This window comes from Macaca fascicularis, chromosome 20, assembly GCF_037993035.2.
Source record: "Macaca fascicularis isolate 582-1 chromosome 20, T2T-MFA8v1.1".
Classification (NCBI taxonomy): domain Eukaryota; kingdom Metazoa; phylum Chordata; class Mammalia; order Primates; family Cercopithecidae; genus Macaca; species Macaca fascicularis.
In genome coordinates this window covers 11,234,601-11,261,143 of record NC_088394.1, presented here as the reverse complement: position 1 = coordinate 11,261,143, position 26,543 = coordinate 11,234,601, and the positions used below count along the sequence as shown (strand labels likewise).

At 48.1% G+C, this 26,543-nt stretch overlaps 1 protein-coding gene and 1 long non-coding RNA gene across 4 annotated transcripts in view; one reads left to right on the top strand and one right to left on the bottom strand.

Moving 5' to 3' along the window:
* The window catches only part of EMP2 (epithelial membrane protein 2), a 53,225-nt gene that overhangs the window by 19,970 nt on the left and 6,712 nt on the right, over nt 1-26,543 (top strand). For 2 of the 3 annotated variants that reach the window (XM_005591236.4, XM_045382992.2), the window contains exons 2-4: nt 13,867-13,999; nt 17,885-17,975; nt 23,432-23,578. In XM_005591236.4, coding sequence (XP_005591293.2) covers nt 13,922-13,999; nt 17,885-17,975; nt 23,432-23,578 — 316 coding nt within the window. In that variant the 5' untranslated portion in view covers nt 13,867-13,921. Of the gene's footprint in view, nt 1-3,749; nt 3,942-13,866; nt 14,000-17,884; nt 17,976-23,431; nt 23,579-26,543 lie in introns of those variants that run through there. The other variant, XM_015442635.3, reaches the window with a different exon arrangement.
* On the bottom strand, nt 23,804-25,719 carry LOC141409314 (uncharacterized). Its single transcript, XR_012429231.1, has 2 exons — nt 25,319-25,719; nt 23,804-24,975 (listed from the first exon to the last, which is right to left on the bottom strand). It is a non-coding gene; the product is annotated as an uncharacterized lncRNA (long non-coding RNA).

Sequence of the window (26,543 nt, the reverse complement as noted above, 5' to 3'; positions counted from 1 at the left end):
TTTGTTCATGATTCTGTCGGTGGGGAATTTGGGCTGAGCTCAGCCGGGTGGTTTTTCTGATCTCAGCTGGGCTTATTCATGTGTCTGTGGTCAGCTAGTGGGTCAGCTGGGGGCTGGCTGGTCTAGGGTGTCCTTCACCAAAGTGTCCTTCACTTGTCTGTCTTCCAAGTGGTATCTTACCTTCCAGCAGACCAGCCTGGGCTTGTTCACACAGTTACTGGGCAGAGAGAGAAAAAGAGGACATGCATGAGGCTTATTGAGGCTTTGGCTCAGAATTGGCACAATGTCACACTTCTGCCACCTTTTATTGATTTAAAAAAAAAAAAATCACAAGGCCAGCTGGTCCTCAGCAGGTGGAGAAATAGATTGCACCTCTTGATGGGAATATTTGATCTGCTAAAATTTTGTTTAAATTTTTTTCACTTGTGCACATGTGGGCTATTGGTCTGTCTTTCCCTTTCTTGTGTAATGTCTTTGTCTGCTTTTGGAATCAAGGCAATGCTGGCTTCACAGAGTGAGTTGGGGGTGTCCACTTCTCTTCAATTTATTGGAACAGTTTGTTTAGAATTGGTATTATTCTGCGTTAAGTGTTTGGCAGAATTCATCCATGAAGCCATCTGTGCCTGGAGTTTCCTCTATGAGAAGAGACTCCAGGCCCTGGATAAACCTTTTTTTCTCCTTTTATTGCCAGATTTTAAAGAAAGATCTAGCTTTATGTTTTGACTTGTTATTAGCCCTTTAGCTCCTTGAAATCTGACTCCTTTAGTCATTCATTCAACACATATTCACCGAGCACCATCTATAAGGAAGACGTGTTCTAAGTGCTGGGAATACTGTCCTGCAAAAACCTGCCAGGCGCCTGACACTGTAGCAGGCAGATACGTAATATCCAAGTAAACAACTACAGGGTAACATCAGGCCCTGAGAGATACTACAGGGAGAAAAATAAAGGGCTTTAGTTCACTTCTTTAAAATTGTGGTTGCCGAGTCGGCCAATGAGCTAATTCTCCCTCCTTGTCCCATTTTTCTAGTCTTTTCTCTCTTGGCTTCTGGGTCCCACCATGTGTTCTTGGTTGTCCTCCCACCTCTGTGCCCACTCCTCCGTCTCCTTCTCTGGCTTTCTCTCTTCCATCCTTTCTTCTCCCTTAATGCTTTCTCCCTGGGCAGGATTACCAGTGGCTTTGTCTGCCATCTGTGTACCCATGACACCAGCATTCCTGTTTCCAGCCCGTTTTCTCCTGAGTGACAGTCCTGACTATATTTCCAACCACCTGAACACATTTTTACCATGTCACCAATTTCTTTTTTTTTTTTTTTTTTTTTGAGACAGAGTCTCACTCTGTCGCCCAGGCTGGAGTGCAGTGGCGCAATCTTGGCTCACTGCAAGCTCCGCCTCCCGGGTTCACGCCATTCTCCTGCCTCAGCCTCCTGAGTAGCTGGGACTACAGGCGCCCGCCACCGCGCCCGGCTAATTTTTTGTATTTTTAGTAGAAACGGGGTTTCACCGTGGTCTCGATCTCCTGACCTTGTGATCCGCCCGCCTCGGCCTCCCAAAGTGCTGGGATTACAGGCGTGAGCCACCGCGCCCGGCCATGTCACCAATTTCTAAAACCAAATGAACTGTTTCCAACCACCTGAACACATTTCTACCATGTCACCAATTTCTAAAACCAAATGAACTATTTCCTTCATTCTTCAAACATGCTCCTTCTGCTCCTCGTCCCACTGCAGATCATGGCACTAGAATCCTTGCCCCGTTCCCCAGCCCATCATCAAGTCCTGTTGCTTCTGCTTCTGGAAGCTCTCTCTGCTCCTTCCCTTCTGCCCGCCCCTCTGTTCCCACCTCATTTACTACCCTCATCATTTCTCAACAGGGCTGCTGCAAGAGCTTCCCCACATTTGCCTCCTGCTACTCCATCCTTCTGACTGTGGAATGGTTTTCTTCTAGAAGTAGATCATGCCTTTCTGCTTACAAAGCTTCCCCAGCCCCCATGGCCTCCAGGATAACATTCACTCTCTTTTTGTGTGGTCTCCAAGGCCCTTAAACTTCTTGCTCAGTGGAGAGTCCTGGTCCATCTTGGGGCCCAGCCCAGCACATGCTCTCCTCCCAAGTGTGCCACTCTGCACCGTGGGGTGCCCCGAACTCCTTGCCTGTGACACCCTCTCCCCACCACTCTGCCCATCGTTAGAGACCCAGCTCAGGTGTCGCTTCTTCCATGAAACTTCTGATGCTGCTCCCACCCCAACACAAGTGTCTCCCAGCGCGTGCCATCACGTCATGTCCGTCCGTTTATACACCCTTGCCCTTTAGGGACCCGAAAGTCCCAAGGCATACAGAGCATGCCTTACTCGTGCCCAGTACATACCAGGTGCTCAATAAACGCTGGGTGAATAACTGCTCCATTTTTAAAGAACGGGCAATGGGGCAGTGATCAGAAGGCTGGGATTAGAGCTCTGGCTCTGCCACCTGCAAAGTGGATGATGTGAACAAACTCCTTAACTTTGATTTCTCACCCACAAAGTGGATCGTAGTCCTTGCCCATCCTTCTGACAGGACTGTCCCCTCACTGACAGGTGTCTGCCCTGCATGCAGTGGTGGGAAGAGCCGTCAGCCTGGAGGACTTGGGGATGACCTGTGTTCTCTGCTTCCCTTGTCCCCAGTGTGCTTTGCAAAGCATGTTCCCAGGATGTGGGACCTGGAGGAACAACTTACCAGTGGCCAGCATCTGAAGCTACGTGTGTGGGCCTAGGACTTTGGCTAGATCCCTGATCAGCTCTTAAAGTAACAGGACCCCAAAAGGGAAGGGAAATTCAGATTAAAGTGGGCTACATAATGGTTTGTCTGGTGCCAGGCTGCTTGAGTTGAGATGCCAGCTCCAGCTTTTACTAGCTGTGTGACATTGGGGAAGTTGTCTAACCTCTCTAGGCCTTATTTTCTTTACCTGTAAAACAAGGCTGCTGGGCACGGCGGTTCATGTCTGTAAGCCCAGCACTTTGGGAGGCCGAGGCAGGCAGATCACATGAGGTCAGGAGTTCAAGACCTGCCTGGCCAACATGGTGATACTCTGTCTCTACTAAAAGTACAAAAATTAGCCGGGCATGGTGGCAGGTGCCTGTAATCCCAGCTACTCGGGAGGCTGAGGCAGGAGAATTGCTTGAACCTGGAAGATGAAGGTTACAGTGAGCTGAGATCACACCACGGCACTCCAGCCCAGGCAACACAGCGAGACTCTGTCTCAAAAAATTAAAAATACAGCAAGGCTAATTAAAACACCTTCATCATAGTGTTTTGGTGAATAATGAATAAATTAATCCAGGCAAAAGGGCTTGGAACTGTGCCTGGGACACACTAGGCAACAAATGTCGGCTATCATTATTGTTGCAATTGTGGTTGTTATTATTCCAAGAGATTGGAAGACCCAGGGCTGCACAGACAGAATGATCCTCAGTGACTTCTACCCTGGGGCACTGCCAAATTCCAGTGTCCCGCCTGTTGCCATTTCCGGAGAGAGCCAAATGCTGACTTTGTGCCCAGAGCTCCAGCCACAGTGAGCATGGAGCTGGGCGGCCCAGGGTAAATGGGCTTCCTCCTTCCCCATAACATCTCAGACGCCTGAATATTCCTGGCTGGCTGGTGTCCAGATACTAGGGCAGAAGGCTGGGCTGACCTCTGCCTTCCTGAAAACAGAGGCCAAAGCCACCGTCCCCTCGGAGTGCTCTGGGCAGTGGGAGGGGCCTGGGTTCTGGCCAGCCTGGGGTTGAACTATCAGCCCCGGAGCAGGCCTGGGAGTCACTGCAGGGTGGCCTGGGTGACTGCTCACTAGCCTGGCCCTCCCCAGGGTTCTGGGCCAGAGCCTTCCTGGCCGTTGGAGCAGGAGCTGTGGGTGGAACACTTTTGAGTTGGGAGATTGCCTCGGACCTCCAGACGCCAAACATCTCAGGTCTGTATGGAAAGGTTCCACACCTCGGGATTGTCCTCTTGCCTACAGTTCCGGGAAAAGGCTCCAACTCAGGCTGGGAATCGGCTGTGGTTTAAATAGTAGGAAGAACTCCCGAGGGTGGGAATGGAGTTGGGCGGACGGAGTGGTCATCTTAACAGCACGTTCTCCCTCCACGGGAAGCCAGCTGGGCTCTCTGACTCTTGTTCCCTGGCACGTAAGGGAGCATGTGCCAAAGTGACTTCCTTTGGCAACAGCAGGCAGGGGCTGGGGCTCACGGGTGGAGATTCGTGTTGTTATGAAGAAGAGGACAGGAGTGGACCCTTACCCTGTCCGTGGGCAGATTTATCCACGAGACCCTCATAGTGACTTTCCACGAGCAAAAGCAAACCAAATGTTACTTCTGGAAGAGGAAGGGCCAGTGAGCCTCCAGAAGGTTGTTTGTGTTTCTCCACACCCGGAGCTAGACGTGCGACACACACACACACTTTAAGCAAACACTGGACTAAGGCATAAGCAGGACGGCACCTCTACTTAGGAAACATTGAGGATAACTCTCTTTGTTATCTGGGGTCAGGATGGACATTTCTGGGAGCACTATCCTTCTTCCTGTCAAACTATAGAACTTGAAACTCCAGCTGGGCACCGTGACTCATGCCTGTGATCCCAGCACTTTGGGAGGCCAAGGTGGGAGGATGGCTTGAGGCCAGGAGTTTGAGACCAGCCTGGGCAACACAGCAAGACTCCATTTCTACAAAAAATAAAATTAGGCGGGCATGGTGGTGCACAGCTGTAGTCCCAGCTACTGGGGAGGCTAAGGCAGGAGGATCGCTTGAGCCCAAAAGTTCGAGGTTGCCGTGAGCAATGTTTGAGCCACTGCACTCCAGCCTGGGCGAGAGAGAGAGATCCTGTTTTAAAAAAACAAAACAAAAACTTGAAACTCACTGAGCCACAAATGTTCCACTTTGTGTGCGGAATTTCCATAGCACCACCCACACTTCCCAGTGTCTCACCCCTTTCTCCTCCCTCTTGTTCCTCCTCCACAGCCCCACTCTCTCCAGTTCTGATGCCCGGAGGATGCTTGTTGCTGCTTGAAAAACCCATTTGCTCTTCTTTTACCCTGGTTACGGGTTCTTTTTCTGTTAAAAAGAAATTTAAGTCTGAAGTTGTACTTTCCTGTGTTCTGTATTATTTTATGTGATTCTTTTTATGCATATTTTTATGGGTATTTATGGGGAGTATTCAGGTCTTGAATGTGAAGACAGCTTACCATGGTACCTACAATGCATCGAATCAAGGTTGGGGCATCCAGGCCATTTAGTGTCCTCAGTGAGATCCACCTCACCGAGTTTCTGGATACTCAGAAAAAGTGATTCATTTAGAAATTAATTTCGAAAACATAATTGAACCCATTGTACCACATGTGCTTAGTTCCTTTTAGATATCAAGGAAAAATTTTATCCATGATCCAAACCAGTCTCAAAGTTAGATCAATAAAGACAGCAAGTGCTTCAGCTTGGCCAGTGAGCTAACAGGATGAAAAATGCAGCCAACCCTATGCAGCCTAAAGCATGTTTTTTGTTTGTTTGTTTGCTTTCTGGGGTTTTTTTTGAGACGGAGTCTCACTCTGTCACTCAGGCAGCAGTGCAGCAATGGGATCTCGGCTCAATGCAACTTCCACCTCCCGGGTTCAGGCCATTCTCATGCCTCAGCCTCACGAGTAGCTGGGATGATAGGCACCTGCCACCATGCCTGGATAATATTTGTATTTTTAGTAGAGACAGGGTTTCGCCATGTTGGCCAGTCTGGTCTCGAACTCCTGGCCTCAAGCGATCCACCTGCCTTGGCCTCCCAAAGTGCTGGGATTATAGGCATGAGCCACTGCACCCAGCCTAAAGCATGGTTCTTATTCAGGCCCTCTCTTAATTAGCCCAGTCATCCCTCAACCTTAGCGAATGGGCCAGTGCAGAGAGAGGCTACCTTGACACATTCCTCCTGTCTGGTACAGAGCTCAGTGGGCACAGAGATGATTTGACACTGCCTTGCGCCCTCTCTCCTGATCTTAGTTAGGCTGCTGTGTGGTTTTCACTAGGCCCTAAGCATGTGAGTAGGAAAGAGAGTCGTAGAAAAATGCCCTGTATTTGGAACTGAAAAACTAGTGAGTTCCAGTCCTGTGAATTTTGGCAAATCACCCAGAGCCATTAGGAGCCTTGGTTTCTCACCTGTAAAATGGGGATAATGATACCTTGTTCTGCCAGCATCATAAAGTTGACATGAAAACCCCGTGCGGGATGTGTTGTGTAAGCTGAAGCTTGACGTTTAATCATAAAGAGTCTCGTTTTCATGTGGCATGACCCCTATGGGCACCCCTTCCCCAGGGATCTGCCTTATCACCTACTCATCTTGGGGTTATGTTGAACCCCTGTGTCCTGCCCACAGTTAGAAGCGAATTTGCTGTCTTCCCTGAAAAGTGCCACACGTGGATTGCTTGTCCTACTTGTCCTGTGACAGCAGCAGTTGCTGAGGCTGCACCTGGCAGGCAGCAGGGAAAGGCAGAGGCAGGAGAGAGACTGGCTGGAGAATGTGCACTGCAAAGAATCAGGCCAACCACAGGCTTGTAACCAAAACCATACATTTGTTGCATTTGGGGTTCTGCAACAGAAGACTTGAAATTATTAAAAAAAAAAAAAAAAATTGGAAGGAACTGAAGCAATATGGAAAATAGGTGGAACCACAGAGAGGAAGGAAAGACGGAAGAAAGAAAAGAAGGAAGGAAACTAGAAATGCTAGGGGAAAAGGAGTTTTTCAAGGAAAAGTGCAATCATAGTACACTATTTGGCTCTGTAGAGTACAATATTTATATAGCAATCATGTAAATGACAAATTATTGATCTAAATGTAGACTGTATTGAGGTGATGGAAGGAGGGGCAAATTATGGTGGAAAAGAGAAACCTTTCCTTGAGCAGGAAGTGAATAATTAAGTTAACCAGGAAATAGAAGTTCATGAATATTGTTTGGAAATATGGAGATGGGAAGTAGAGTAGAAACACCTGAAAAGATTAAAAGTGATTGCTTTGGCCAGGTGTGGTGGCTTATGCCTGTAATCTCAGCACTTTGGGAGACTGAGGCAGGAGGATCACCTGAGATAGGGAGTTCAAGACCAGCCTGACCAACATGGAGAAACCCCGTCTCTCTGAAAATACAGAATTAGGCAGGCGTGGTGGTGCATGCCTGTAATCCCAGCTACTCGGGAGGCCGAGGCATGAGAATCACTTGGACTCGGGAGGCAGAGTTTGTGGTGAGCTGAGATCGCTCCATTGCACTCCAGCCCGGGAAAAAAAACCAAAACTCCATCTTAAAAAAAAAAAAAAAAAAAAGTGACTGCTTCCAGGTTGTAGGACAGGGGTATGACGGAAGACTGTTTTTTCACCATATGCCTTTTGGTTCTATTACCTTCTTTAAAAAATCATCATTTTATGTAGATAAAAACATTTTTAAAAGAGAAGTTCTGCAAATCATATGACTTTGATTTCTACATAGAAACTTGAACATTTCATCTAGTGCAGTCTCCTACCTTCAGGTGGGTAAATGCCAAAACTCAGGTGGCCTTTTGGAATGTGCTGCGTGGCCCCTGAACAAATTGAAGAAGGAAAAAAGCAGTTTGTATTCCACAGCGAAAGTTATGCTTCAAAGTGGCAGAGGCTTTTGGGGAACATCATTGACTCTTGAAAGATTGTCATGGGCCTTCTGAGGTGTCTCCCACTGAGACAGGGTGATTGGAATAGTAGCCAGGAGACCCTGGTCTAGTCCTGACCTTGTTCGTGCTTTGCTGTGAGATGGAGCAAGTATTGGCCCTCCTTGGTTTCTGTTAATGCCCCTGGACAATAGGGCTTTGAGTTTTCCAAGGGCCTTTATAGCTCTACATTTCTAGAACTGGACAATGATAGCAAATAGCTATCAGAGGGGGAGAGACAATAAACAACTGAACAAATAAGATGCTTTCAGACCATGCAAATCCTCCAAAGAAAATAAACTAAGGGGATGGGCTAAATTATGCTGGAGGGGGCATGGTTAATTTACATGGTATGCTCAGGGGCACTTTTCTGGGGAGGTGATGTTTGAATTAAGACCCAGACAATGCCAGAGAGCCAGCTGAGGGTGAAACGGAGAGACCGCTCCAGGGAACCGTGTTCCCGGAACCAAGACTAGTTTCCCTAAAGCAGCAGAGCACTGAAGCCTGCAGGCACAAGGGCGGGCATAGGGGTTGGGGTGTGATAGGGGAAGGAGATGGATCCGTATTTACTATTACACTTTTCAAAGGGAAAATAACTTTTTGTGAATGGCAAGGATTAATTCTGATGCCACCTTGGACTTAGTGGACCAGCCTTCATCCGACACACAGCCCCGGGAGCTGTTTGTTCTTTCCTATCATCAGAGAGGGCAGGATGCAACATGGGTGTATGTGGTGGCAAGGAGATAGCACCACTTGGAAAATCCCTAGGGAAGCTGGTCTCTAGGGACCAAAATTATATTTCTGGGGAGCAACTTATGTCAGGAGTCAAAGACATAACATCAAGGCTTCCCCACCCACTCACGTAAATGCTTAAGAGTTGGTCCAATGCTTGGTCGGGCACGGTGACTCACACCTGTAATCCTAGCGCTCTGGGCCGCCAAGACTGGTGGATCACCTGAGGTTAAGAGTTCGAGACCAGCCTGGCCAACATAGTGAAACCCTGTCTCTACTAACAATACAAAAATTAGGTGGACATGGTGGTGCACTCCTGTAATCCCGGCTACTCAGGAGGCCGAAGCAGGAGAATCGCTTGAACCCAGGAGGTGGAGGTTGCAGTGAGCCGATATCACGCCACTGTACTCCAGCCTGGGTGACAGAGCGAGACGCCATCTCAAAAAAAAAAAAAAAAAGGTTTCGATACCCTCTGAAGACCCTGTGAAGATCAGGGCTGACACAGTATGGACAATGTCCAGTATACATGGCAGTAAATTAAATTGTTTAAATTACAAGTAAAATAAATGCACATACTCTTTGATTCAACGCCTTCACTACTAGGAATCTATCTTTAAATATATTAATGCAAGGTGTGCAAAGAAATAAGTGGAAGGATGCTCATTGGCAGTGCCGTATGGAGCAGCAGAAAGTCTGGGAGCAACCTAAATGGCTACCAATAGGAAACTAGTTAAGTAAATTGTGGTGTAGCCGCACAACGGAATACCAGGCAGCCATTCAAGGAATGAGGTGTATTCGTAGGCAAGGGAAAGAATGTTCTCTGAGGGGTATTATTAGAAAAGCTAGGTTGGAGGTTGGGGCTTAGACTTGTGGCCAAAGGAGTTTGCTGGAACTCCCAACTCCACGCTGCTGTCCCCTACTAGCCCTCGGCCTGTCCAGCCAAAGAAAGTTGACTGGGGCGCGGTGGGAGCAGCCATGCCCAGGAGGCGGTGCAGTCGAGGGCAAAGCACTGCACCGGGGCCTGAATAAATGCGCTCCACCAATCCAGAAAGCGAACAGTGGCGCTTCCTCCAATCAGGTGTGAAGGGATGAGTGAGGGGCGGGACAAGAGGGCGGGACAAGAGGCCGGGAGTGTTACTCTGGTACAGCTCCCGCCACACGGAAACGTGGAGTGAAGGATAAGTGTTCTCCCAGTAAATACCTCTGGAAGGAGGCACAGGAAACTGAGAAGCGTGGTTCCCTCTAAGAGGGCAGTGGCTGACTGGCGTCAGGAATGGTGGTGCAGAAGGGAGACTTATTTTGGTATAGAGTTGCAGGAGTAAAGAGTTATTTTTATTCCCTCTTAAACATTCGGGGGATTTCCGCTACTTGTGAATAACTTCCTCCAAAGCCTCGGGTGAAGTCACCAGCAATGTCCTGGGTTCACAAGTCCTAAAATTGAGCTACCCCATTTTGGTTTTTACTGGAGATCTGAATTCCAGATGTCATAGGAGACGTTTACTTCTCTGTTATTTTTCAGAGTGCCTGGTGGTTCAAACCAACCTCTAGCCGCCATTTCTCTTACACTGTACTTGAAACCTTACTTGACTTCTCATTAAAACGTATCCCTTTCTCTGTAGAAGCTTGTTCCTGATGTCTGAAATGTCCAATTGAAACCATTCCCAGAGCTTAAAGCAGTACCTCCCAGACATCAGCATTTGACAACCACCCTGAGGATTTCTGCTGACACTGAGGACCACCTGTCCTTTTACTTACATAACATTTTCCCTGAATTGTTCACTTTTAAAGCTTTAATAACTTGGTTTTAAAATGATACTTTATATCACTACTATAAGTGGTGTTTATTCCTTATAAAAAGAACTTTACAAATAAATACAATAAACTCAAAATGATGTTATTAAATTCTAGCTACAAATACGTTCTAACCAAAGATCTGCTTTCTCTTTTTGTTAAAAAGAAATTAGCAAGTATTGGAGACTGACTAGCACCAAACTGGGTCTTTTCCTTGGTGAACTCAGAAGGATTAGAATGGAGACTTATTCACTATGTGGTTCAGTGTTGCTTAATGCCCTATCAATGCACTATCCAAAACCATGCCTTGTAACATTTTAATTCCATCCTTTGGGAAAGAATGGGTTAAAATCATTTTTTTCTAGAAAGTTTTAGTTACATGTCCATATGCATTTGTGTCATCTGAGCTGAACAGCATATGAAGCCATTATCACCGTGGAGTTAATGGCCCTGGTGAAGTTGGCATTTGGGCATTCCTGCTGATGTTAAAGTAACAGGGCATTCAGCATGGTACATGAGCCCTTTTTCCCCCCAGGGTCAGAAATGCATCTATTTAAAAGAAAAAAAAAGGAATGCATCATTTTGGAGGCAGCAGCATATGATGGCAGCTAAGAATGATGCAGGCCTAAACAAAGGGGAATTTGTCCTTTTTGAAAGAATTAGAAGAATCTCTAAGCTGGTTCGTTGGGTCTTTCTAATTGTTGATGCACAGACTCACAGCCACGACCTCTCAGACTGAGTTCTACAGCCATACAGCTCCTGGCTCATTGTTAATGCATCCTAGGTCTCAAGGAGTGGACCCTGTATGAGCCCAGGAGCCTTGTTCCATTCCGTGACGGGATAATGGGGGTGAGAATGAGCATGGTTGGAGAGGAGAGCTGGCAGTGAAAAGGTGGAGGGTTTGTGCAGTCAGTGCATGTCCACTAGAGGAGGGGGAATAGTTGGTACCAGAAAAACGCCTTTTAAAATGATCCTGTTTTGGGCTGGGGATGGTGGTTCACGTCTGTAATCCCAGCGCTTTGGGAGACCAAGGCGGGCAGATCACCTGAGGTGGAGAGTTTGAGACCAGCCTGACCAACATGGTGAAACTCCGTCTCTACTAAAATACAAAATAAGCCGGGTGTAGTAGCACATGCCTGTAGTCCCAGCTGCTGAGGAGGCTGAAGCAGGAGAATCACTTGAACCCGGGAGGCAGAGGTTGCAGTGAGCCAAGATTGTGCCACTGCACTCCAGCCTGGGCAACAAAGCAAGACTCTGTCTCAAAACCAAAACAAAAAAAGTCCTATTTCAGAAATATCAGTGAATGCTTAAACTCGGAGTGAAAGTTTCATGAGAGATAGGATCTTTACAATATCTCAAAATACCTTCCCATACATGCCACAATATGGATGACTACTCAGGAGGCTGAGGCAGGAGACTCACTTGAACCTGGGAGGTGGAGGTTGCAGTGAGCCGAGATCACGCCACTGTACTCCAGCCTGGGCGACAGAGTGAGACTCTGTCTCAAAAAAAAAAAAAAAAGAAAGAAAAAAAGAAAAGAAAGAAAAGAAAAGAAAGAAAATGTCCTTGTTTTTCAGAAACACACACTAAAGCACTTAGTTATATGGTTTAGGCAACTTACTCTCAAGTAGTTCAGAAAGAGAGAGAGAGAGACAGTGTGTGTGTGCGTGTATGTGTGTGCATTAATCCATTTAAAACTGGGGCTACAATTTCATCCCAGTGAACAGTGAACAAAAGGTCTGATTTGCACAGTACTTCAAAACATGAAACTACAAATTAATTTTTTTCCAAAAAATTTAGTAACTGTCTGGTCACAAATTATTGGAATAAAAGAAGAATGAACCAACTGTTGATATTAGGAGGTTGCATCTTCCAACCAGATCATTTGATGTGACATCTTCTCTTGACATTTGAGTTTTGTTGACCAAGATGATGGTTATACTCAAAGATTTTATCAATTTTCCCCAGTGTGACTTTTAATTGTTTCATAGTTAAAGCGTTCTTTTGAATGCTTTTTCCTCATTTATTGGGAACTTGTCCAGCTCAGACAAGTCCTCATGTATTCATGCCCCAGTGGCTTTTCTTCTGATCTCTCATGACATTTTCATCAACTTTGGACAGCTGTAGCTCTGTTGTAACACTTGCAGTTTCACTTTGCAGTTACTTCCTTTGTATATCATTCAAACTGTCCTGCCAAAGTAAAGCATTACCCTGAAATCTCAGTGGTTTAACATTCAGAGGCTTATTAATTCCCCAGTCATGATATCTGTCCAAGATGTGAGGCTTCAACCTACTATGGCTGCACCATCCCCAGCTACTTCCTTAGGGAGAGGGAGCATGGAAAACTCATACCTGCTCTCCTCTGCATCAGCCTGAAAATGGCCATGTCATGCAGTTCTGGCCCATTGGTTAGAATTAGTCATGAGTACCTGCTCTCCTCTTTATCAGCCTGGAAATGGCCATGCCATGCAGTTCTGGCCTATTAGTCACGAGTTCCCCCCCTAGCTGCAAGGGAGTCCAGGAAATGTAGTCTTCCTGTGTGATCAGAGAGGGAAAAATTAAATGTATTTTTTTGGGGTCCAGTGTTGTTCAAATGGGAATATATATTAAGAAGAATGGTTTCTGAGTGGATATTTATTTTATTTTATTTTTATTTTTTTGAGATGGGGTCTTGCTGTGTCACCCAGGCTAGTGTGCAGTGGTGAGATCATGGTTTATTGCAGCCTCCACCCCCTGGGCTCAAGCAATCCTTCTGCCTTAGTTTACCAAGTAGCTGGGGCCACAGGCACATGCCACAACACTAGGCTAGTTTTTCAAATGTTTTGTAGAGATGGAGTTTTGCTCTGTTGCCCAAGCTGATCTCAAACTCCTGGGCTTAATTAACATCCTCTTGCCTTGGCCTCCCGAAGTGGTGAGATTACAGGGATAAGCCACCATGCCCAGCTGGGTATTAATTTTATAAATGATCAGATCATTAGGAAATATTTCTGTATTGTGATAACTTTTTCTTTATTATGAAGCAGGGGCTCTGATCAGGAATCCTGAATGAGCTTCTGGGCGTGGGGAATCAGGAACAGCATCTTAGCACACACAAAGCCACTCCTTCTGCCGAAGAGGTGTGATGCTTTTCTGAATTAGGGATTCTAATGAGTCCTCACCCTCCTCCTCCACAAGGAATATTTGTCATCTGAATGCAATAGCAGACAGCCCCTCTCATGCCAGACTTTTGTCCAGTAAAGTCTCCAGGCGAGTAAAGATGGGGAGCCACTGTTTTTGCTTTTCCAAGACCCTATGAAATGTTGCCTTTTCTTTTTAAGAGACAGAGCCTTGCTTTGTTGCCCAGGCTGGAGTGCAGTGGTGCAATTATGGCTCACTGCATCCTCAGCCTCCTAGGCTCAAGCAATCTTCCTGCCTCAGCCTCCTAAGTAGCTGGGCCTGCAGGTATGACTATGAGGCCCAGCTAATTTTCTTTTATTGTTTTTAGAGACAGTGGCTACTATGTTTCCCCAGCTGGTCTCAATCTCCTGGGCCCAAGCTATCTTCCTGCCTTCTCCCAAAGTTCCAGGATTATGGGCATGAGCCACCACACCCAGCTAAAAGGTGTTTATTTTTTATTGTAATTTTGTTTTGTCATTGACAGATTTTGAATTTCTCTTTCTTAACCCCTTCAGCACATCCCGCTCTGGGCTTTAAACGTGACCCCTCGCCTCGCCCTGCCCTGTGAAAATGTTGGTGCTTCTTGCTTTCATCATCGCCTTCCACATCACCTCTGCAGCCTTGCTGTTCATTGCCACCATCGACAACGTAAGTTTCCTTTCCTTCCACTCACGCAGAACCCCGGGTCCTGGAGTCAATAGAAGTGGGTTATGTTGGTCTATTTTCATGCTGCTAATAAAGGCATACCAGAGACTGGGTAATTTATAAAGAAAATGAGGTCTAATGGACTCACAATTCCATGTGTCTGGGGAGGCCTCTGCAGAAGGCAAAGGAGGAGCAAAGACACGTCTTACATGGCGGCAGGCAAGAGAGCGTGTGCAGGGCAACTGCCCTTTATAAATCCATCAGATCTTGTGAGACCCATTCACTACTACAAGAACAGTACGGGAAAAACTCGACCCCATGATTCAGTTACCTCCCAGCGGGTCCCTGCCATGACGTGGGGGAATTATGGGAACTACAATTCGAGATTTGGGTGGGGACACAGCCAAACCATATCACAGGTTGAGAACCCTGCCAAGGTTCTCAACGTTGAACCTGCGAAGGTTCAACCATAGTTTGGGGTTGTCCTCCCTGCGAAGGCACACCCATCTTCTGACCCAAGGGCTAAGGACTCTTGGCCTGAATGTGAAGGTTCAGGCCGTCCCATGTTCAGGTTTTGGGGGCATGTCCTGGCAGGCAGGGACGTTTGTCCTCCCATCCCTGATTCCTTCATAGAGCTGGGCTCTAGGAAGCCCTTTGAGGATGTTGTGTGACTTCAGCTTTCCTCTAGATCAGAGTTCTCAACCTTGCCACTATTGTCATTTTGGGCTGGATAATCCTTTGTTATGGGGGCCTCCCTGTGCATTGTAGGAAGTTCAGCAATATGTCTTGCCTTACCCGCTAGATGCAGTAGCACCCCCACCCCTGGTTATGACAATCCAAAATATCGTCAGACATTGTCAAATGTCCCATGGAGAACAAAATCACCCTCTGTTGAGGACCACTGCCCTAGATCCTCCAGGTGACCTATCCCAGGTGGCCTCTGCCCCCAACTCCTGACACCTCCTTATCAACCAGGGTCCCTTGTTGCTAGCCCACCCGGCCATGTCCTCCCCAGCAGAGCTCATGCATGGAACTTTCCAGACTCTACCTATGCCCCTATGAAAAATTTAACGTTTTCCTTTAGTATCCAGCTTGCAGCCATATGGCAGGAATGTATTGGATGAATAACCTCTTGGCATAGATTAATATCCCCCCAAGCAGGGAGTGACATTAGGGAAGCTTTTTAACAGAGCTTCTCTCTGGCTTATACACCGATCCAAAGATCTGGCGTCCATCCTGCTCATTTTAGACTGCAGAGATAATTAAAGGGCAGAAACATTGCTCAGAAAGCCAAGAAGTACACCATACGAGTGGCCACCAACTCTGTCTACATATACGGCTCCTGTTGAATCATCATGACAATAATAACATAAACGATAACACCTGTCACTTAGCGATCAGTATGGCCCTTTTATGCATGTCATCTCATGTGATCTCCACCCCAACTGTACCAGGTAGGGCACCAACCTCTCCTTGCACTGGGTTACAGGTGAAGGAGCTGAGCCTCAGGGCCATTCGGGCACTTGGCAGAGTTTACAGTGCAGTAAGCAGCAGAGCCAGGATTTGAGCCATTCCAGAGGCTCCTGGTCCTGGATCCTGTCAGGGGAGATGAGCACAGTAATCGCATTTGGGTTCTGGAGCTTCTTGCTGAGCTGCTGTGAGTGGCCTGGGTAGGGACCACATTGATGCTATGGAGTATAGCAGTGGTCCCCAACCTTTTTGGCACCAGGGACTTGTTTCATGGAAGACAATTTTTCCACAGATTGGGGAGGGGGCATTGCAGGGGGATGGTTTCAGAATGATTGAAGTGCATTACATTTATTACGTACTTTATTATTATTACATTGTAATATATAATGGAGTAATTATATAACTCGTCATAATGGAATCAGTGGGAGCCCTGAGCTTGTTTTTCTGGACTAGACGGTCCCATCTGGGGATGATGGGAGACAATGACAGATCATCAGGCATTAGAGTCTCATAAGGAGCGTGCGGCCTAGATCCCTGGCATGCACCGTTCACAATAAGGTTGACCCTCCTATAAGAATCTAATGTCCCTGGTGACCTGACAGGAGGCAGAGCTCAGGCAGTAGTGTGAGCGATGGGGAGCAGCTATAAATACAGATGAAGCTTCCTTCACTGGCTGCTCACCTCCTACTGCATGGCCTGGTTCCTAACAGGCCACAGACAGGTACCAGTCTGTGGCCCATGGGCTGGGGAACCCTGGATTATAGTATTTGGACCCACCATTCCAGGAGCCACTGTGAAATCAATGGGACCGAATGTTCTTTTAGAATCTTTTTTCTATTTCTTCCCATCTAGTCCTTTGGGATCCAGAAAAGGCCCCAGACTTAGTGAAAAGGATACACAGACATTAGGGGCAGGAAACCATCAGCCTTAGTGAACCGTATCTAGCACCCCCAGGGCGTGTATATTATCGTGGCACATACTGAGAAGACGCAGATGGACTCTTTGTCCATCAGTGAGTCGAAGGTATTCATTACGCATTTGGAATTGTGCTTGGCAACTGGAAAGTAGAAGGAAGGCCATCTTGGGCAGTAGGTGAAGAACAGCAGCCACCAAAGCACAGAGGGAAATGAATGCTTTGGGCTGAAGACAGGAGAATCTTGTCTGGTCATCCCATCCATTGCAGTGTTTGTTTGTTTGTGACAGGGTCTCTCTCTGTCACCCAGGCTGGAGTGTAGTGTTGCGATCATGGCTCACTGCAGCCTCTACTGCCCAGGCTCAAGCGATCCTCCCACCTCCGGCTCCTGAGTAGCTGGGACTACAGTCATGCACCACCACGCCTGACTAATTTTTTTGTATTTTTTTGTAGAGATGAGTTGCCCCGGCTGGTCTCAAACTCCTGGGCTCAAGCAATCCTCCCACCTCGGCCTCCCAAAGTGCTGAAATTACAGGCATGAGCCACCGTGCCCAGCCCTGTCTGCTAATATTTCCACCAACTCAGCCTTATCTTTTCTCCCATACTCTCTGAGGGCCTGGACCACCTCTTATCCTTTGGGAGACAGTAGCAGGGCATCACCTGGAGCCGGTTAGAAATGTAGAATCCCGGCCGGGCGTGGTGGCTCATGCCTGTAATTCCAGCACTTTGGGAGGCCGAGGCAGCTGGATCACCTGAGGTCAGGAGTTTGAGACCAGCCTGACCAACATGGCGAAACTCTGTGTCTACTAAAACTACAAAATTAGCCAGGTGTGGTGGTGCATGCCCCTAAATCCCAGCTACTCAGGAGGCTGAGGCAGGAGAATCACTCGAACTCAGTATGGGAAGGCTGCAGTGAGCTGAGATCATGTACTGCACTCCAGCCTGGGCAACAAGAGTGAAACTCCATCTCAAAAAAAACAAAAAAAGAAGAAAAACAAGAAATGTAGAATCCTGGCTGGGCACAGTGGCTCATGTTTGTAATCCCAGCACTGTGGGAGGCTGAGGTGGGTGGATCACCTGAGGTCAGGAGTTCAAGACTAGCCTGGCAACACGGTAAACCCTGACTCTACAAAATATACAGAAATTAGTCAGGCATGGTGATGTGCACCTGTAGTCCCAGATACTCAGGAGGCTGAGGTGGGAGGATTGCTTGAGCCCAAGAGATGGAGGCTGCAGTGAGCCAAGACTGTGCCACTGCCCTCCAGCCTGGGCGACGGAGCAAGACCCTGTCTCAAAAAAATAAATAAATAAGAAAGAAGTGCAGAACCCCAGGCCCCACCCCAGACCTCCTGAGTCAGTCTGTGTTAGAATAAGCTCCCTAGGAATTCTCAAATGCACTGCAGTTTGCGAATCCCAGAAGCCCCCCATGCCTCGTGCCTAGTTAGGAGTCAGTGTTTGCATCATTAACAGACAGCCTTTCTCTCTGTTTCCATTTTGTGTTACAGGCCTGGTGGGTAGGAGATGAGTTTTTTGCAGATGTCTGGAGAATATGTACCAACAACACGAATTGTACAGTAATCAATGACAGCTTTCAAGGTGAGTGTGAATGAAGGAAGCTGACTGAGAAGCACTGAGGGAGGAAAGAACGTTCAGGAGTGAGGCTTTCGGTTTCCCTGACTCCGCACCCGCTCCTCCACTCGCTGCATACTCCGGTGGGCCTGGCCGCGTTTGCTCAGTATGTGTTGGAGTGGAGGACACCAGAAGCTGGAGATGTCAGGGGTGTGGAGAGGCCGGAGGCTGGAGGGAGACCAACTCCAGCTGAGTTGGACCTCATGCCTTCTCTTCTCTGTCTCTTGGCACAGCCGAGTTTCCCTTCCTCATCTTTTCTCCAGCTTCAGCTCTCATCTAGAATTTTCTCTTCCCTTCTTTTTTATCCAAGACTTGCCTCTGAATGGTCTCAGAGACCATGATTTATGCTCCAGTCACTTTTCCCCGTCCAGCAGTAAGAAATCCGAGATCTGGCCGGGCACAGTAGCTCATGCCTGTAATCCCAGCACTTTGGGAGACAGAGGCAGATGGATTACTTGAGATCAGGAATTTGAGACCAGCCTGGTCAATATGGCAAAACCCTGTCTCTACTAAAAATACAAAAATTAGCTGGGCGTGGTGGTGCACACCTATAATCCCACCTACTGAGGAGGCCGAAGCAAGAGAATTGCTTGAACGAAGGAGGCGGAGGTTGCGTTTTCTGAGACGAGATCACGCCACTGCACTCCACCCTGGGTGACAGAGTGAGACCCTGTCTCAAAAACAAGCAAACAGAACTCTGAGATCTGGCTTCCGTTCCTAGACAAGCTGTGTAGCCTCGCATTGGGCAGGCCAATTTCAACATCCTCAGCTGTAGAATAGAAGTAATAACGATGCCGTTGCTGTGCCCACCTCTTCAATAAGCTAAAATATATGAAAAGGCTTTGAAATACAGAAAATCCCATTCAAAAACATGCTGACCACTGTTTTTCATTATGAAGTGAACAGTTCTGTTTTTCTTCATAGAACCGATGGAATAGATACTTTGGGATCCCAGTTGCCTGATAAAATACAGTATACCCGGTTAAATTGGAGATTTCAGATAAATAATAAGTACTTTTTTTTAGTATGACTATGCCCCAAATGTTAATATAACATGGTTATATTTAGCATAGCATAAGTATGCTAAAAATTATTGGTTTTGTTGGGGGGGAGGGTTTAGTTTTTAGTTTTTTGTTTGTTTGTTTTTTGAGGCAGGGTCTCACTCTGTCACCCAGGCTGGAGTGCAGTGGTGTGATCACAGCTCACTGCAGCCTTGACCTCCTGGGCTCAAGTGATCTTCCCATCTCAGCCTCTCAGATAGCTGGGACTACAGGCAGTCACCACCATGCCCAGCTAATTTTTATAATTTTTGTAGAGATGGAGTTTCACCATGTTGCCTAGGCTGGTCTCAAACTCGTGGGCTCAAGAGATCTGCCTGCCTCAGCCTAAAGGAGGAGGACGAGCCACCATGCCTCGCCTAAAAATTGTTAGTTGTCTATTGGATATTCATTTACTGGGCATCCTGCCTTTGTGTTTGTTTTGGTTTGTTTGCCAAATCTGACAATCCTGTTAGGGAGCAAAGGAGTGTACTCCCTGGGTCCCAGATTCTCACCACACTCAATCACAATATCCATATTCATCATAAAAGCAGCAAAAATACCAGTAGAAGGCACCACTTACTTAACTGTGAGGCATGGGTCTCAGTCCTTTACATAGGTGATCTCATAGCCCCATCAGGCAGGGACCATAGGCCCCATTTTAAGATGGGGAAACTGAGGCACAGAGCAGTTAAGTTACCCAAGGCCACATAGCCAGGAGCGAATGATGGCGGCAGGATTCCAGTCTCGATGTGACCAACTCTAAAGCCGGTGCCCTTAACCACGGAACACCATCGGTGCTCCCTTCCATCTCATCTGTTATTCTGTCACTCTAACCTCTGGCCCTGGGAACAGCCCTCCTTCCCTGTGCTCTGCAAGCGCCAGCTGTCGCCAGTGTGCAAGGCCAACTGGGAGGGCTTGCTGTGCACTGTGGCTGTTTTTCCGCATCCTCCACATGGGATTATTCACTTAGTTTTCTTTAAAACGGGTTGGCGAACCACTGGCCAAATGCAGTCCAAGGCCTGTTTTTGTTTGGCCTGGGAGCTAAGAACAGTTTTTACATTTTTAAAAGTTGTTTACACACGCGCACACACACACGCACACACACACCCCTAAAAACAAAAAGAACATTTGACAAGAGACCATATGGTTCACAAAACTGAAAATATTCACTCTCTGTCCCTCTCCTGAAGTTTGCCAATTTTTTTTTTACTTTAAAAAGTTTACTTTTAAAGTAGCCCACTTTTCTGTACATAAATCTACTGTATTTATTTATTTAGTAGAGACGGGGTCTTGCTATGTTGCCCAGGCTGGTTTTTCATGCCTGGCTTCGAGTGATCCTCCCACCTTGGCCTCCCAAAGTGCTGGGATTTATAGGCATGAGCCACTGCACTCGCCCATAAATCTATTTTATTTTATTTTTTGAATCAGGGTCTCGCTCTGTCACCCTGGCTGGAGTGCAGTGGTGCAATTACAGCTCACTGTAACCTCTGCCCCCCACGTTCCAGTGATCCTCCCACCTCAGCCTCCCCAGTACACGAGTGTGTGCCACCACACCTGGCTAATTTTTGTATTTTCTGTAGACACAGGGTTTCACCATGTTGCCCATGCTGGTCTTGAACTCCTGAGCTGAAGCGCTTCTCCCGCTTCACCCGCTTCGGCCTCCCAAACCATAAGTCTATGTTAAAGAGAAGTGATAAACTAGTCTCACTTGCCATAAAAGAAGAGAAGCTTTCCGAAAATACTAGATCGGAAGCCCGGTGATGTTATGAAAGTCTGGCCAGACACACTTCCCTCCTGAGGCCTCTGAGCCTGTTTCTGGCCCTTTTCACGTTAAAACACAACCCCAAACACCCAGATATTAGTGGGTGTTTTTACAGCGCAAAAGCAGCTGGTGAAGAACTCCTCCTTGAGGTCCTTAGAAAAATCTATTTATTTATTTTTATTTATTTATTTTTTAGAGACACAGTCTTGCTCTGTCACCCAGGTTGGAATGCAGTGGCGCAATCTCGGCTCACTGCAGCCCCCGCCTTCTGGGTTCAAGCCATCCTCCTACCTCCATCTCCCGAGTAGCTGGGATTACAGGTGTGTGCCACCACGCCCAGCTAATTTTTGTATTTTTAGTAGAGACAGGGTTTTGCCATGTTGGACAGGCTGGTCTCAAACTCCTGACCTCAGGTGATCCACCCGCCTCTGCCTCCCAAAGTGCTGGGATTACAGGCTGAGTCACCGCGCCCGGCCCTTAGAGGAATTTAAACTGAGCAAAGTAAGCATCCCTCTCATTCAGTGAATTTTCGTTGTTTCCCGTCCTCATTGGGTTCCACATGCACTCATCTTAGGGGCTGCCTTGTGGGCACATCCTGCACCCCCTCCCAGCTTTGAGAAACCCTGTTCTAGGAACATGAATTCATCCTTTCCCCCAAAGGCATGTTTTCCCCATTTGCCCCATCGTGGGTCACTTGTTGCTGAAAATACAAATTCCTGGTGCCCACTCCAGGACAATGGTAGCAGAATCTCCAGGGGGAGAGGCCTAAAAATCTGCATTTTTAATAAACAATCCCAGGTGATCCCTGGGATTGGGCAGATTGGGGAAGTGCTGCTCTAAGCCAGAGGGTCACCACTTGGGCCCCGCACTGGAATTCCCTCGGTGGCTTTATGAAGCCCTCATGCCTGGTCTCAATGCCCGACATTCTGATTTATTTCATCTCAGTAGAGCCTGCTGGGTTTTTCGTTTTTGTTTTTGTTTTTTAATGGAGTTATAATTTACAAACAAGGTGCAGGCTTCTTAAGGGCTCAGTTTGGTGGGTTTTGACAATTGTATAAACACCCATGTAACCATCATCCAAAAGAAGACAGAGAACATTCCCAACTCTCCAGAAAGTTCCTCGGGCCCCCGTCCACACAGTTGCCACCACTTTCTGCCCTGAAGGCAACCACTTCTGACTTCTGTCACTGTAACTCACTTCCACCTGTTCCTGGGCCTCGTAGGAACGGGGTCATGTGGTGTGTGTCATAGAGGGGGAGCCGGTCTGACTTCTTTTGCTCCCTGTAAGGAATTGGGGGAGAGGCTAGATGCTCTCCAAGTAACCATGATGTGTAGCCAGAATGGATTAAATCCACAGCTCTAGACGTTTCGTTAAGTACTTACAAATTATGTTCACTCTAGTGAGTTTTTGGGCAAAACTGCAAAATTTTAGGAAAAAAAAGAAAAAGAAAATGAAGGTGTGCCTTAGGTTTGCTGTGCAGCATGGACACTGTCCCCTCACCTTATCTTTTGGCCTCATCCTGGTGGTTAACATTCAGCATTCAGCTCTTATACAGGACTCCCACCTTGCCTGCACCCTCTAAACGCCCTTACGTAGACGAGTTTACTCTCCCTTCCCAGCCCGATGAGGGAGGAGCTATTAGTATCCCTATTTTAGAGTTCAAGACCAGCGTGAGCAACATAGTGAGACTCCATCCCTACAAAACTTTTTTAAAAATTAGCCAGACATGCCTGTAGTCCCAGCTACACAGGAGACTGAGGCAAGAGGATCACTTGAGCCCAAGAGTTCAAGGCTGCAGTGAGCTATGGTTGTGCCACTGCACTCCAGCCTGGATGTCAGAGTGAGACCCTGTCTCAAAAAAAAAAAAATGTATCCCCGTTTTACAGGTGAGGAAACTGAGGCCCACGAAGGTGGCTGTAACCCATGTGCAGGACGCCTTCCTTACGCCACATAGCTTTCTACGCATAGCTTCACTGTGACCTGCCCGCATGTGACACCCTCCACCCTAGACCTCCCTTCTCCACTGAAACTTCTCTGTACTGAGCCCCAAACCTTGACACCCCAGTCTCTGTTAAGGCTGACCTGAAAAGAAAGGAGCTCTCCTTCTCCTTGTAAGTAGTGACCGTGAAGATCAGCCTCTGATACCTGCAGGCTACTATGGGGTCTACAGAGCACTTCACAAGGTCACGGTCCCGTGAGCCCCAAGTCCACAAGAATCCCTCTCTAAAATGTAGACCCCCAAGGCCCCATCCTGACTTGTTGAGTCAGAATCTACCACGTTGGAACGTGGGATTTGTACTTCAAAAGAATCCCCTGTTCATGAGCCAAGCATTTGGGAGCTGTGACCCAGACCGGGAAGAATGCAGAGCAAGTGGTTCTTGCCTCGTCTTCCAGATAAGGGTGCTGAGGATTGTCCGGTCAAATGGACACTGGAGGTGAAGGGCAGGGGGTCTGGAAGACTCCTTGGCTGCCCTTGTGCTCGGACCGTGTAGACGACAGCCTGAACCCCTGCCTGTTTGCCTCCTGTCACCCCTACTCTGGAGCTGCCGCAGTTACCGTGCACCCCGCAGTGCCGGCTGGCCAATGTCCTCAGTCCTGCGCCCCCACCCTTTTCCCGCAGAGTACTCCACGCTGCAGGCGGTCCAGGCCACGATGATCCTCTCCACCATTCTCTGCTGCATCGCCTTCTTCATCTTCGTGCTCCAGCTCTTCCGCCTGAAGCAGGGAGAGAGGTTTGTCCTAACCTCCATCATCCAGCTAATGGCATGTAAGTAAATCGACGGGCTTCCCTAACAAGTGGCTTCCTGGAATAAGCACTCCCTTCCCAGCCGCCAGGAGGGAAGCCAGGAGGAGGGAGGATTTGGAAAGGAGAAATTGGCAGCCGTGCGGTGCTGTGTGCGTGTGTGTGTGTGTGTGTGTGTGTGTGTGTGCGTGTGTGTGTGTGCGTGTGTGTGTGTGTGTGTGTGTGTGCGTGTGTGTGTGCGTGTGTGTGTGTGTGTGTGTGTGTGTGTGTGTGTGTGTGTGTATGTGTGTGTGCGCACACATGCTGTACCACAGTGGGACATTTTATAGTCGGGAGTTTGGATTGAGTTGGGAGTCCAGGGAAGGCGTCCTGGAGACATGAAGCCAGAGGATCTGGAGGGTGAGTAGGAGTTGCTGTTGACAGTGTTCTGTCTCAATACGGAGAGGAGGGAACAGTGTCCTGGGTAGAGGGAACAGCATGATGGAAGCCCTGCGATGGGAGGGACAGAGAGCTGCCCAGTGGGGCTGGAGTGCAGTGGGAAATGAGCCAGCAGGGCAGGCAGGGCCATGCTCCATGGATTCTTGCAGGCCATAGAAAGGGTTTGGGGTGTTTGTTCTAAGCTGGTGGGAAGCCATCAACAAGTTTCAGGCTGGTGGGTGACAGATGTGCCCACATTGCGCCAGGCCTGTGCTGGCTGCAGGGGCTCAAGAGATGAACAAGGCACAGCCTCAGTCCTGGAGAAACTTGGAGGAAGCAGAGGTCTCAGAGCATTTTTTTTCTACTTAGGAATTTTAGCAAGGCTGAAGTCAGATCAGAAGTCAGAAGCCACGTCATGATCGTTTGTCGCTTCTCAGTGACGATTTAAAGCTTTCTGATGACAAAATGCGGAAGTCCCTTCTAGGGTGCTTTCCGGTCAGGAGTTAACGAGTGGCTTGATGAAGGCAAGAAATCCGGGTGTCAGAGCCAGCTTAGGCTGCCTGGACGTAATCACCCTAACTACCACCTCCTTCCAGCCCTCCACCTCCCCAGCTAGGTTCAAGTCCAAACCTGCCATACCCTCAGGATGACCCTGAAACGTGTCATCAGTGCAGTGACAACTTGTTCTAGTTTGCCTGGGACCATCCTCTGTTTTAAAACTAAAAGTCCTGACCAGGTGCAGGAACACTTTGAGAGGCCCATGCAGGAGGATTGCTTGAGCCCAGGAGTTCAAGAACAGCCTGGGCAACATAGTGAGACCTCATCTATACAAAAAAAAAAAAAAAAAAAAATTAGCCAAGCATGGCGGAGCACACCTGTAGTCCCAGCTACTCGGGAGGCTGGAGTGGGAGATCATTTGGGCCTGAGAGGTGAAGGCTGCTGTGAGCTGTGGGGTGCTGTACCACTTGTATTAGTCCATTCTCACGCTGCTAATAAAGACATACCTGGCCGGGCGCGGTGGCTCAAGCCTGTAATCCCAGCACTTTGGGAGGCCGAGACGGGCGGATCACGAGGTCAGGAGATCGAGACCATCCTGGCTAACCCGGTGAAACCCCGTCTCTACTAAAAAATACAAAAAACTAGCCGGGTGAGGTGGCGGGCACCTGTAGTCCCAGCTACTAGGGAGGCTGAGGCAGGAGAATGGCGTAAACCCGGGAGGCAGAGCTTGCAGTGAGCTGAGATCCGGCCACTGCACTCCAGCCTGGGTGACAGAGCGAGACTCCATCTCAAAAAACAAACAAACAAACAAACAAACAAAAATAAATAAATAAATAAATAAAGACATACCTGAGACTGGGTAATCTGTAAAGGAAAGAGGCTTAATGGACTTACAGTTCCACATGGCTGGGAAGGCCTCACAGTCATAGTGGAAGACAAGGGAGAACAAAAGGGCTTACATGGCGGCGGGAAAGAGAGCGTGTGCAGGGGAACTCCCATTTGTAAAACCATCATATCTCGCGAGACTTACTACCACGAGAACAGTATGGGGGAACCGCCCCCTTGATTCAGTGACCTCCACCGGCCCCGCCCTTGACACGTGGGGATTATTACAATTCAAGGTCAGATTTGGGTGGGGACCAGCCCAGCCAAACCATAGCACCACTGCACTCCAGCCTGAGGGACAGAGTGAGACTCTGTCTTGAAAAAATTATAAAATAAAATAAAATACAACATAAAATAAAAACACTGAAAGTTCCACATCCTAGGAAACCCCAGGCCAGGGCAAAGTAGGGTGGTTGGTCACACTCAGCGTCCCCTCCCCTTGGGGCACTTTCACTGGATAGCCAGATACCATGCCTTCTAGGCAGAGAATGGAAGTGTTTTCAAGTGCAAAAGACTCCAGATGGTCACTTGATCTTGAGAACCCCCCAAATCCACCCCAATCCTTCCAGGGACCTTTCTAAAGTGCAGACTCCCAAGGCTCCAGCCTGCCCTCTTGAATCAGAATCTGCTGGGTTAGAACCTGGGGACTTGTACTCCTGTCCCTGAGCCAAGCATTGGAGAGCAATGAGCCAGAACAAATGAGGCCTAAAGGGGGAATGCGACCTTCCCAAGGACCCCAGGCAAGGTAGTGAGGAGGTGTCTGTTCCCCCTCCTTTACTGTCTCTGTATCTGCCAGTTAGAGGCGTGGACCCCCACCCTCCCCGACCCCATTAAAGGCAATTGAATCCCGTCATTCAACTTGGGGTGGGGGGGGTTGGGTGGTTACTCTTTTGCCCAGGCTGAAGTACGGTGGTGTGATCGTGGCTCACTGTAGCCTCATCCTCCATGGCTCAAGCAATGCTCCCACCTCAGCCTCCCGAATAGCCGGGACTACAGACATGCGCCATTATGCCTGGCTAATTTCTATACTTCTCATAGAGATGGAGTTTCACCGTGTTGCCCAGGCTGGTCTGGCAGTCCGCCAGTGTCAGCCTATCCAAATGCCGGGATTCCGACCATGAGCCACCGCGCCCAGCTTCTGAAGTTTATGTTCCGTTATTGTCTCTGTTTGTCTGTTGATCTGTAAAGC